Consider the following 13,587-nt stretch of genomic DNA (forward strand, 5'->3'; position numbering starts at 1 on the left):
CACCAAACAACTCAAAACTGTCTGTCTCTGACACCACCGCAATCATTCCACGCTTCGGTTACTACACCTGCCTCTGGCTGCTCTTCTTGCTTTCGCCCCTCTACCTCCCCTCTTCCCTGAACATCATTATCGGGTTAATCTTTCAGAAACACAGCGTTCATCACGTCTATCCACCCATCAAAAACTGCAGTGGCTCATTGAAGCCAGCATCCTCAGTTTCAAATTCATAGCCTTTCATTAAGTCTTCCCATTGGATCTTCCCTGCCGTGTTACCCACACTCCTTCATCCAAAGTCTTTGAAGTGCCCTGATCATCATCAAGGTCAAATGAAAGTCTGTTTCGTTGTTGAGTGTGTATTAACCCTCCCTAAACGGATGGACCATATACCACATGGATCATAAAGTCCCTATTAATCAAAACATTTAATGAGCCAGAGTTTTGTATCTCACAATCGTGCTGAGTAAAATAAGACTTACTATTTCTTTAGCCTGAGGTCTCGGTAGCTCTTAAGCACTTTGCAGGTAGAACTGCCGTACCCTTCAGTGGAGCCCTTGACCCCCTCCTTTAGGAAGGCCCGTCACACTCTTCTGCCCCCAGAGAACCGGAATCGCGGTTCTCAAGATGCTATGCACGTGATGTTACACTCACTGGATAATTCTTTTTTTTTTTTTTTTTTTTGGCCACACCAGATGACTTTCAGGATCTTACTTCCCCGACCAGGGATGGAACCCAGGCCAGGGCAGTGAAAGTGCCGAGTGCTAACCTCTGGACCACCAGGGAACTTCCCTTAATATTCTTTGAAGAAAGAAAGAAAAAAAAAAAATCTAATTGTGAACACGTGATGGGAGATTTTTTTTCTCCCAATTAAGATGTTAAACAATAAAATGAAATGCTTTCACGTACCGGAAGAGTTTACTTGCAAAAGCTCCTTCTGCCTTTCTTTGACAGATTGATTGCAGCAAACTCTTCCTGCATAGCATGCTGTACAAACGTGGACCACATAGGTCTTTTTTTTTTTTTTTTTTTTTTCGCGGTACTCAGGCCTCTCACTATTGTGGCCTCTCTCGTTGCGGAGCACAGGCTCTAGACGCGCAGACTCAGCGGCCATGGCTCACGGGCCCAGCCGCTCCGCGACATGGCATGTGGGATCTTCCCGGGCTGGGGCACGAACCTGTGTCCCCTGCATCGGCAGGAGGACTCTCAACCACTGTGCCACCAGGGAAGCCCTCACATAGATCTTCGTTATGTAAGGTTTCTCCCCAGTCTCTCCCTGTCTGCTTCGTCCCATCCCAGGGCTGCCCACGCTTCCACCAAAGTAGATGTGGCCTGAGTCGGAAACACCAGTTTTTCCCTCCGGTGTTTCCTTCTCCTGCATGTCTCATACTACTCCACACTCACACCAAACACTTCACTTCCGACATTTCTGGTCACCAAGTGTGTGGAAGTTTTCCACACCCCAAGCGATTCTCTGTGAGCACCAACAGGTCCACCCAGTCCTGACGCTACCCCATGGTAGCATCAGATCCCACAGGTTAAGCGCTCAGGTCCACAAGACTGCCCCCACCACCACAGCACACACTTCCAGCACCAGCCTCAAGCCCAGGTTGTCATCTGTGTTTCTGACCAGTGGGCTGTAGGTCAGAGGATCCAATGAACTTCTTCCTTGGGTTTGATTCATTTGCTAGGGTGGCTCACAGAACTCAGAGAGACACGTTTATCAGTTTACTAAAGGGTATAATAAAGGGCAGAGATGAACAGTCAGATGAAGAGATGCACAGAATGAGGTCTGGGAGGGTCCCGAGTGCAGACACTTCTGTCCCCGTGGAGTTGAGATGAGTCACCCTCCTAGTATGTGGATGTGTTCACCCACCTGGAAGCCCTCTGAGCCTTGTACTATTGGCATTTTATGGGGGCTTCCTCACATGGGCATGCTGAATTATTAACTCAATTTCCAGCCCCTGTCTCCTCTCTGAAGGATGGAGGGTGGCACTGAAACTTCCAAGCTCCTAATAATCATGATTTGGTCTTCCTGACAACCAGCCCCTATCCAGGAGCCATGGAGAAGCTCACCCAGAGTCACCTCAGTAGAACTCAAGATGATCCCAGGGCTCTTATCACTTAGGAAATTACAAGTGTTTTAGGAACTCTGTGCCAGGAGCCAGGAGCCAGGAGCAGAGACCAATATATATTTGACCTTTTTTACTTTTTCCCCCCAAGCACCAAAATGTTTAATAAAAAGACTGCATAAATTATCTGTTTTATTTTTCTGTGTTAAGTTCTTTCATGCCTTTGATATTACCAAGTGAACATCTGCTTCAAAAATTTCTGTACTGTATGATGTCCGAAATATCCATAATAATAATTATTATACACATTCATGTGTACACATACAAACATATGCATCTAAAAAACAATTGTAAAAGGGAAGCACAGTCAGAACCTATAGTTAAAAGTATAAAAAAAGTACCCGAACCATACCTGAAGTATGCGTCAGTTGTTGAATCCGCTTCTAATCCCGCCCCAACTGTGAAGGGATTGCCCAGTCTATAGACAAGCGTAGAGACCAATAAATTCGTGGAACAGCTGCCTAAATGGGGCATTCTTTAGATAATGTGATTTTAAAGAGTTTCAATAAATACCAGTGATAAATGAGAGATTTGGGTTGCTATATTTGACCTTTGAATAACATGGGTTTTACCTGCCCAGGTCCACTTATACATGGATTTTTTTTTTTTCAAAAAGTACAGCACGATACCATCCATGGTTGGTTGAATCCATGGATTGGAACCGTGAATAGGGAGGACCGACTGTAAAGTCATGCTTGGATTTTTGAGGGCGCAGGAGCCAGTGGCCTTAACCGCCACTTTGTTCAAGGGTCAACTGTATGAATTTTCTATTACCTCACAGGGGCCTTTGTAACAACAGCTTGAACCTTGCGGCAGAGAAAGGCCCTTGAAGGGTGGTTCTATATGCAGTTCCTGGTATATACCTCTTGCAGTCAAGTTCCTTAGAGTTTCAGGGATGAGACATGCCCAGGTCATCCGTGGTATGTGGAACGTGGGTACCCGTGAATACGGCACCAGGAGGAAGGATGGGGGAGCTCCTCGCCCCTCCATAGACATCCCACATCCCGCTCTCCCAAAGGTCTCACGTGAGCCAGGAAGGGACTCAGTCCCTCTGGAGACAGTATCCTCAGTTCACACAGCTGGTCCCTTCCCTTGTTCTCCTACCACTTCAAATGCCCTAAGAAGCGCTGGAGAACATTCCAGGCTACTTAAACTCCCGCCGTAGAGAGGGACTTGGAGTTCCAGAACGAGGTCCTGAGCTTCAGGCTGGGTGTCATTTAGAAATCATGAGGCCTGAGGTTTTTATTAGGATGACAGAGCTTGGAGTCACTTTCTTCAGAAGGTGACTGTGTCTGGGATTGTGACTTTGCTCAGGCTGTGTGACAGAGAGATGACAGCTCAGGCTCTGGGGCCACCAGGCCTAGGCTAACATCCCACCTCAGCCGCTGACTCTCTGTGTGACTTGCGACAAGTTACTCAACCTCTCTGGGCCTCAAATTGTATCATTCATTCATTCATTCATACATTTATTTGGTTGCTCCGGGTCTTAGTTGCTGCATGCGGAATCTTTTTAGTTGCCGCATGCATGTGAGATCTAGTTCCCTGACCAGGGATCGAACCCAGGCCCCCTGCACTGGGAGCGTGGAGTCTTAGCCACTGGACCACCAGGGAAGTCCCTCAAATTGTATCTTTGAAGAATGGAATAATAATGTGACATTGGTGAGGATTAAGTGACATGTGAAACGCCTAAGGCATGCCTGGCATATAATCAACTCTTCATAACTGGAAAGTTACCAAGTTCGGATGTTGCGTGTACGTGTAATATAACGTTTCCGTTAGAAGGAAAACAGTCTGTAGGGCGAGGATGTCCTTGCTGGTGAGCATGAAACCTCCATTTCCAAGTCTTCAAAATGAGCAGTCTCCAGACACAGAGTTAAGATGGTGATATTCAACTTCACACATCTTTTAACACTCTCTCCAGCCCAGATGCTCAGCCCGCACCCTACACCAGCCAGGGCCCCCCTGCATGTCCTGGCGCTGCCTTTTTAAGGCAGTGAGGTGAGCTCTGGACAGGACAGCTCCCTCCCCATCAGATTCCTGCCAGACTCCGAGAATGGGCTGGGTATGCAGCCCATGAACACAGACGAAGAAGAGACCTACGTCCAACCGTGGAAAGGATACAGAGCCATGGAAATGGGACCAGTAGAGGCCAGGATGTACCCACAATTATGACTATGGGACAGAAGGACTGGAGGAAGCTACGAAGTGTGTCAATGGTTGGTAATACCGGGACTGGGTTTTCTGCATTGCATTTTATGTCAAGAGGTGTCTGCTGATTAATAGCTTCAACATGGACTGAACCAACCTGCTCCGACAGTGTCGCACTCTGCTGTTCTCACCCAGCTCATTCGTGCAGCCGAAGGACATCAAAATCGACGGACTAGGTTGTGAAGTCCTCGGAGGAAGGCACCTTGACTTTCTCATCTTTATGTCCATCCAAATATTTCTCAAAACTAGGACAAAAGTATTTTCCATTTGAATGAACTTATTAATGCTAAGATTACCATGACTGATGTGTTGGTATTTCTAGCAGCATGGGTGGTTGAAACAGAGACTCTGGAACACAGGAAATGCCTTCTTCTCAAGGCATGAACTGCTCATTCAATATTTAACAAATCCTTGTTCTAGACATCGCTTGAGGCATGGAGGACACAAGACAAAGTCCCTGCCCTCGCAGAGCTTCTGTTCCTGGGGAAGCTTGGATTTTACTGGATTCAGAGAGAGGAATTTTAACTGGAGGAGCACAAATTCCCACAGTCTCTGTCTGCAGCTGCAATTCTGGGTTGGGGTGACAGATGTAAGGGACAACAATACCTTCAGAGATCGTACTTTGCATGATTTCAATCCTTTTTATTTATTAAGACTTTTATACTTTTATGGCATAGCATGTCGCTTTTCCTGGAAATGTTCCATGTGTTCTTGAAAAGAATGTGTATTCTCCAGTCATTGGGTGGTGTATTCTGTATATACTAGTTAGGGTGCAGTTGTTGATAGTACTGTTCATGTTTTGCTCATTTTCTGACTAGTTGTTCTATTAAATATTTAAAATGGGGTCTTGAAATCTACAACTGTATATGTTGAGTTGTATATTTCTCCTTTTAAATCTGTCAGTTTTAGCTTCATGTATTTTTTCACTGACCAGGGATTGAACCCGGGTCCCAGCAGTGGAAGCACCTAGTGCTGACCACTGGACCACCAGGGACTTCTCTAGCTTCATGTATCTTAGAGTTCTATTGTAAGTGCGTTTACATTTTAATTGTTACATCTTTCTGACAGATTGACCCTTTTTATCATCATGAAATGTCCCATTTTGTCTCTGATGATATCTAAATTGGGGAGCTTAAAACAACAGAAATTGATTCTGTCACAGTTCTGGAGGCTAGAACTCTGAAATCAAGGTGTTGTCAGGGTCATGTTTTCTTTCAGGGCTCTAGGATTCCCAAGGGAAGAATGTTTCCCTGCCTGTTCCTGGTATTTGCTAATTGCCGGTAATATTGGATGTTCCTTGGCTTGTAGTTGCATCATTCAGATCTCTGTCTCCATCATCACATGGCGTTCTCTCTGCGTGTTTGTGTCCAAATTTCTATTTTCTTATCAGTACATCAATCATTGGATTAGAGCTCACCTTAATTCGGTATGACCTTGTCTTATCTTGATTACATCTTCAAAGACTCTATTTCCAAATGAGGTCATATTCACAGATTCTGAGTAGACATGAAATTTGGGGGGAATGCTGTTCAACCCCATACAGCACTCTAGCTCTCTTTTGGTTACTATTTGCAAAGAGTATCTTTTCCCAAAATTTAACTTTGCATTTATTTGTGTTTTTGAATCAGCGTTGTGTCTCTTGTAGACAGGATTGGACTTTGCTTTTTTATGCAGTCTTTCAATTTCTGCCTTTTGATTAGGGTGTTTAGATAATTCAGATTTAATATAATTATTGATATTGTTTGTTATATATTTGTCATTTTTCTATTTGTTTTTTATTTTCTCCTTTTTTTTAAAATAGGATTTACTCGTTCTTTTTCTTAATTTATTTATTTATTTAGGGCTGTGTTGGGTCTTCATTTCTGTGCGAGGGCTTTCTCTAGTTGTGGCAAGCGGGGGCCCCTCTTCATCGCGGTGTGCGGGTCTCTCACTATCGCGGCCTCTCTTGTTGCGGAGCACAGGCTCCAGACGTGCAGGCTCAGTAGTTGTGGCTCACGGGCCTAGTTGCTCCGCGGCATGTGGGATCTTCCCAGACCAGGGCTTGGCCCTCCCCAGCTCTCCTGCCTCTGGGAAATCACTTTCACTGACAAGGACCCTGAGTGTGGGCATCATCCACTGCTCCAAATGGAGTGAGCCCCCTTTGATGGCAAGAGCAAAGTTGCTGGTTCTCACGGTCCTTCCTCCCTGACAGTACTCCACATTGAAGGGATAGACAGGATCAGACACAGACTAGAACGCCACACATTTCCACCAAGTCCAGCATTTGCTAAAGCATAAACACTTCTCAGATTGTTGAATGCCTATGGTCAGTTTCCAGAGCGCTGAAATGATTGTTTGGGGGCAATTTTGTCCATCTTTATAGTTGTTTTTAGGGAAGAGCGTTTGACAATCTCCTCACTCAACCATAGTCAGACGTCCTGCCTGAAATCATTATCCTTCCCAACACTTTTGTATTTAATTCTTTGAATCAAATTCCCTCTGGTTTAAGTACCTAAAGTGCTTTCTGTTTTCCTGATCAGGCACGACTCAAACGTCATATAGTCTTTAGGAATTTATTGTAAATCTAGGAATGAGTGATAATTTGAATAGGAAATAATTCTCAAAGGTTTGGCACCATTCATCTGCCCCAGCCTTTGGTTTCCTCACTTGTAAAGAGAAGTTCATAATACTTACCTAATTAAGTTGTTCTAAGAAGTAAGTGAGATGACTTATAGGAAACACCCGGGACACAGTACAAACCTTAAATACATGTTTAATTCTACTTTCCCTCCAGTTTAAGACCCCATTTCTTTTATTGTTCCCGCAAACAGCAGCCTGAATATTCACTCACAAACCAGATTCTTGTGAAAATCTACACATGAGGAAACTAGAAAGAAGCCAAGTTAATTAAACTGCTTAGTGATTCATCGTCTGGCTTTCAGATGCCTAATTTCCTTTCAGTTGCCCACAACAAAACTTTTTGAAGACCGATAGTCGAGTCTTATTTTTACGACTGAATTGATTAAAACATTTAGATTCTTTCTCGGACTGTAATCTGGTTCCTATTCCTGTGAATAAGCAGGACATTCAATCCCGCAGGCACAGCAGACTTTGAATAGCTCCATGCATAAATTATGATGTTTGCTTGTTAGCAATACTGTCTGTGACGTAAGTAGCAGAGTCAGCTAACAGATGGTGGGAGATGCCACAGTTTTGAACAGTAGTATGGATGTAAATAGATTACTGTTGCTGGTTTTAAAAAACTGGATATTTTACATTTAGAGTGAATCCAGTATTCTGTTCTTTGGCTTAGAAAGCGGAGAGCATCTTCCCATCAAGGTAAGCAAAAATGTCCATGTTTTCCCCCTTGTTGGTTCTCTATGGGTGGCTATGCTCTCATGATTGTCAATCAAAGATGGATCATAGGGTTTTTACAACTCATGCTCTTGGCATAAGATGATGCTGGCTGATCTCTAGGCATACTCAGAAGCAGGAATAACCATGTTTTCCTTCTTCTTATGTGTTAAACTCTTTCTTATCTGGAATAACTTATTTTATGGTTTTTGTTTTTCTGTTTGTTTGGTGGTGGTTGTTGTTGTTTTGGCTGCATTGGGTCTTCGTTGCTGTACATGGGCTCTTCTCTAGTTGCAGCGAGCGGGGGCTACTCTTTGCTGCGGTGCTCGGGCTTCTCATTGCGGTGGCTTCTCTTGTTGCGGAGCATGGGCTCTAGGCACACGAGCTTCAGTAGTTGCAGCATGCAGGCTCAGTAGTTGCAGCACGCGGGCCCTAGAGCGTGAGGGCTTCAGTAGTTGCAGCGTGTGGGCTCAGTAGTTGTGGTACTCAGGCTTAGCTGCTCTGTGGCATGTGGGATCTTCCTGGACCAGGGCTCAAACCCGTGCTCCCTGCATTGTCAGGTGGATTCTTTTTTTTTTTTTTTTTTTTTTTTGCGGTACGTGGGCCTCTCACTGATGTGGCCTCTCCTGTTGCGGAGCACAGGCTCCAGACGCGCAGGCTCAGCGGCCATGGCTCACGGGCGCAGCCGCTCCGCGGCATGTGGGATCTTCCCGGACCAGGGCACGAACCCGCGTCCCCTGCATCGGCAGGCGGACTCTCAACCACTGTGCCACCAGGGAAGCCCTGTCAGGTGGATTCTTAACCGCTGCGCCACCAGGGAAGTCCCAGGAATAACTTATTTTATAATACGTTTTGGTGTGTTAAAATCTTTCACGAACAGAGTTCACACTAGAAACATTATGTGGGTATCCATTTAAAAATGAGAAAGATTTTTATAAAATAAAAAAATACTAAATAAAAACAACCTTTTTAAAAATTTTTAAATTTTTTGATAACTGAGACAGTGGGCCAGGATTCTGTAGCTCCTCCCTGCTACTCTATAAGCACTACAGGTGGTGTTGACCACCTGTAGCCATGCAGAGGGAGGGGCCTCATTCCTCTGGGAGGTTCCCAGGTATGTCAGCTGAGTCTCCCAAATGTGACCACATGGTTTAAGCAACACAAAAATAGTGTGTGTTGGAAGACAACGGTTTACCTGAATCCAAGGGCGTAAGCAATGTCTTCAGGGCTTGGTCTTGCTCCATCCCTTGGCTACCCTTGCTGTCTCCCTCCGAGAGCAGACACCACCCGCCACGCCATGGGGGGGGGGGGGGCAAAACGGCTGCCAGCAGCTCCAGGCGCATAGTCTGGCTCTCAGCGGGTTTTGGGGTCAGCTTTAATTGGACAGGCTGAGATCATCTGCCCTCCCTGAATCAATACGTGTAGCCAGGGGAAGAGACTTAGCCCGGCTTCCCCAGAAGCAGAGACTGAGATAGTGGTTTGGGGGCACAGGATGTACTGAAGGAGTGCCCTTCAGGAAAAGCCTGAAGGGAGGACAGGGGAGGGGAAGGAGAAAGGACCTGGTCTCAGGACCAAGTCTAACCTGGTCTGACCCACAGGATATGACCGTGGAGCACAAACTGCATCCTAGATCTGCCTCCCCTAAAGGCAAGGGGGCCTGACCATTTACACTCCATATCATTCAGCCATTGGCTACAGTCCGCTCTGTCCAGGGGGAAGGAATTACTCCCCAGGGAAAGCAGCTCTGTCAGGTCAGAGCAGTTCCCGGGAGAGGGGAATTGGCAGCTCCTACTCACAGCACCAGCTGCACTGCTGGTGACAGTGTCCGAGTGGGCACCACTACCTTAACTTTAGAGGGACTCTTCCTGTATCCCTCCACACCCCACCCCTGTGGGAGCATGCCTGCTTGGCTGACACAGATTTCTCAAAAAACTTGTGGGTTTTCTTTGTGTGTGTGTGTGAGTCTCCTTGGGATTAACTCCATTAGATGAAACACACTACAAATCTTTGAGATAAACCCTTCACTACCTTGAGCTCCTGCATGGAGGCTGAGAAACACTGCTCTTAATGTCCCCTTATTGGTTGATTGAGAGGATCTGAGAGGAACACCCAAAACTCTTTAAAGGGACCTTTGTATGACTGAACAAAACTCCTTTGATTTTCTTGAGGTATTACAGAAGGTTGTACTTACACAGATATAGATAACCAACATGGGGGTGGTGGTAAGTAGCCGTCTCCACCACACAATGGTTTTAAAGGCAATTCCCTCTTAATCCTTGCCTTAGCTTCTTGGTTATTCTCAAGCACTTATTTTTCCATATGAACTTTTCTGTCATTATTGTTGCTCCCTATGACTATTTTTAGCTAGCTCTAAACTCATTGTGATAGAATGGCAGTAATGTCCATACATATTAATGTTGGGAGGATTCTTATTTCTATGATACTAAGTCTTCCTATCCAGACGTGTTATATCTCTCAATTGATTCAGTTTTTATGTCCTCTAGAAGATTTTATTTAAGTTAAATCATGCCTTTCATGTTAAATTTACTTCACGTTGGATATTGTTACTACTACAATGAGATGTTCTTCCATTTCCAATTTTTGTTAATACAGAAAACATATGCAACCATTTAAACCAAATTTTCTTTTTAAAGATTTTCTTTCCTAAAATATCACGGATGATTTTGCCTATTTTTAAATTTAATTTTAACTTGATTTTATTTTTTTGGTTTAATTGCATTAAATAGAACTTTGGGAAATGTTGAATCATAGTGATAGATGCATAAGTAGTTTGAAACTGATTTTGATGAAATTGGCTCTGCATTTTACTCTTTAGTCTAAAGCTTTCTCTTGGTAAATAATCTTTATCATATTTAAGTATTTTACTTGGAAATCTTTTTAAAGATTAGGAATAGCCTTTTTACTATTTATTGATTTAATATTATCATATTTAATTCATTGATTAAATATATTGTGATCATTTATTTTTAAAAGATTAGACTTCTTAATTTTCTTAAACAGTTTTGGAGTTACAGAAAAATTAAGAAAGTAGTATGAGCGCCGTGAACCCAATTTCCCCTATTATCAACATCTTATATTAATATGGTATATTTGTTTTAATTAATGAACTAATATTGATACACAATTATTAAATTTTTATTATTTATTTATTTATCTATGGCTGCACTGGGTCTTCGTTGCTGCACACGTGCTTTCTCTAGTTGTGGTGAGCGCGGGCTACTCTTCGTTGCCGTGCGCGGGCTTCTCATTGCAGTGGCTTCTCTTGTTGCAGAGCACGGGCTCTAGGCCCACGGGCTTCAGTAGTTGTGGCACACGGGCTCCGTAGTTGTGGCTTGCAGGCTCTAGAGTGCAGGCTCAGTAGTCGTGGCACACGGGCTTAGTTGCTCCGCCGCATGTGGGATATCCCCGGACCAGGGCTCGAACCCGTGTCCCCTGAATTGGCAGGTGGATTCTTAACCACTGCGCCACCAGGGAAGCCCTCACAATTATTATATAAAGTCAATTCTTTATTCAGATTTCCTTAGTTTTTACCTAGCATCCTTTTTCTTTTGCAAGATTCCATTCAGGCTGCCACATTAAATTTAGTTGTCATGTGTCCTTAGATTCCTCCTGGCCATGACAGTTCCAAAGGTTTTCCCTGTTTTTGATCACCTTGATCTAAACAGCTTTGAGGAATCCTATTTCAATTCATCCCTGTTGATGCTGACCTGGATTGCCTGGCTGAGATAGCGTCGTCAGGTTTCTCTACTGTAAAGTTACTCTCCCCCATACCCGTTCCTTACAGTTCTCTTTGGAAGGAAGTTGTTATGCACAGCCCACACTTAAGGACTGGGGAGTTATTCTCCCCCTCCTTGAGGGTGGAGTTGCTATAGAAATTATTTGGAATTCTATTGCATGCGATATTTGTCATGTCTATGAAGTAACCCTCTTCATCTCCAGTAATATTTCTTGCCTTCGGTCTACTCTGTATGACATTAATTATAGCAAAACAGCTTTCTTTTAGGTAAATTTCCATGGCATGCTTCTTTATTTTACTTTCAATCTCTCTCTGTGCCCTTAACTATGTCTCCTGTAAGCAGGATTACTGTATTATAATTAGAATGAATTTGTTTTACCTAGACTGACAATTTTAGTCTTTTACTTGATGAATCCAATCTGTTTACATTTAATGTAATTAGATGTATTTGTGTGTGTGTATATATACTCTCTTACTGGGATGACTTTTCTATTCGGCATCTGTTTTATGCCCATTTTCCTCCTTTTCTTGACTTTAAAAATCAATCAAAATTGTAATTTTTCTGTTATTTCCATGTAATAACTTTTTAATTACACATTCCTTCACTTTTTTAGTGGTTAACCTAGAGATTATAATATGTGTCCTTACATTATTATAGTTTAACACAGATGATTATTTTTACTAATTTCTTAATGATGCTGCAACCCTAGAACACTCTGACAACATTTACCCCGTCCTGCTCTCTGAGTTATGATTGTCATGCATTTTATCTCTTTTTTTGTTTTTGGCCATGCCTCACGGCTTGAGGGATCTGTGTTCCCCGACCAGGGATCGAACCCAGGCCCTCGGCAGTGAGAGCACCGAGTCCTAACCACTGGACCACAAGGGAATTCCCTGTCATGCATTTTATTTTTTTTAACACCTTTATTAGAGTATAATTGCTTTACAATGGTGTGTTAGTTTCTGCTGTATAACAAAGTGAATCAGCTATACATATACCTACATCCCCATATCCCCTCCCTCTTGCGTCTCCCTCCCTCCCACTCTCCCTATCCCACCCCTCTAGGTGGTCACAAAACACCGAGCTGATCTCCCTGTGCTATGCGGCTGCTTCCCACTAGCTATCTATTTTACATTTGGTAGTATATATAAGTCCATGCCACTCTCTCACTTCATCCCAGCTTCCCCCTCCCTGTGTCCTCAAGTCCATTCTCTACATCTGCATCTTTATTCCTGTCCTGCCCCTAGGTTCTTCAGAACCATTTTTTTTTTTAGATTCCATGTATATGAGTTAGCATACAGTATTTGTTTTTCTCTTTCTGACTTACTTCATTCACCCTGCATGACAGTCTCTAGGTCCATCCACCTCATGTCATGCATTTTAGATCTACATATATTTTAAACTCTATAAAAGATACCATTATATATGATTATTGTTTTGTATAAGCAATATCGTATGTTACCTTTCTGCTGGTCTTTTTCTTCTGCATTTGTTTCCCTCTTTGGATCACCTTCCTCCTGCCTGATAAACTCCTTTTTTTTCCTTCAGTGCAGTTCCTGCTGGCAACAAATCCCCTTGGTTTTCGTTTGTCTGAAGATGCCTTTGTTTCCTTATTTTTTTTCATTAAAAAAACCACAGTTTACATATGGTAAAATTTACCCTCTTTTAGTGTACAATTCTGCAACTTTTGACAAATGTACACATTTACATAATCACAACAACCAAGATTTAGGACTGTTCTATCACCCCAGCACATTCATTTTTTTAAAAGCATACTTCACTGGGTATATGATTCTAGGTTAGCAATGATTTTCTTTTATCGCTTTAGAGATGCCATTCCATTATCTTCTGTACTCCTTTGTTTCCATAGAGAAGTCACCTGTCAAATTTAATACTGTTCCTTTAGAGATGGAGTGCCTTTTTCTCTGGATGCTCACAAATTTTTTCTCTTTGTGTTTAATTTTTAGCAGTTGGACTATGTAATGTTTCTCAGTGTGAGGTTTTTTTATTATAAAAGTTTTCTTTTTATCTGTTTCCCCCAGCACTGGGCTTCTGAATTGTCCAGGCCCTGTTCTTCAGCCTGTGCCCAGAAAAACAAATTCCCCTAAGAAAATAGCCCTCTACACTAACTCATCTCTGAAAGATTCTCTCACTTCTGGGAT

At 43.2% G+C, this 13,587-nt stretch overlaps 1 protein-coding gene across 1 annotated transcript in view; it reads left to right on the plus strand.

Moving 5' to 3' along the window:
* Positions 1-9,877: 9,877 nt before the first annotated feature.
* The window catches only part of LOC309970198 (uncharacterized protein), a gene marked incomplete at both ends in the record, with an annotated part of 36,052 nt that continues 32,342 nt past the window's right edge, over positions 9,878-13,587 (plus strand). The window contains one exon of the mRNA XM_082852460.1: positions 9,878-9,889. Coding sequence (XP_082708586.1) covers positions 9,878-9,889 — 12 coding nt within the window. The remainder of the gene's footprint in view (positions 9,890-13,587) is intronic.

The sequence above is a fragment of the Leucopleurus acutus genome, assembly GCF_964270905.1.
Source record: "Leucopleurus acutus genome assembly, chromosome: 12".
Lineage (NCBI taxonomy): Eukaryota > Metazoa > Chordata > Mammalia > Artiodactyla > Delphinidae > Leucopleurus > Leucopleurus acutus.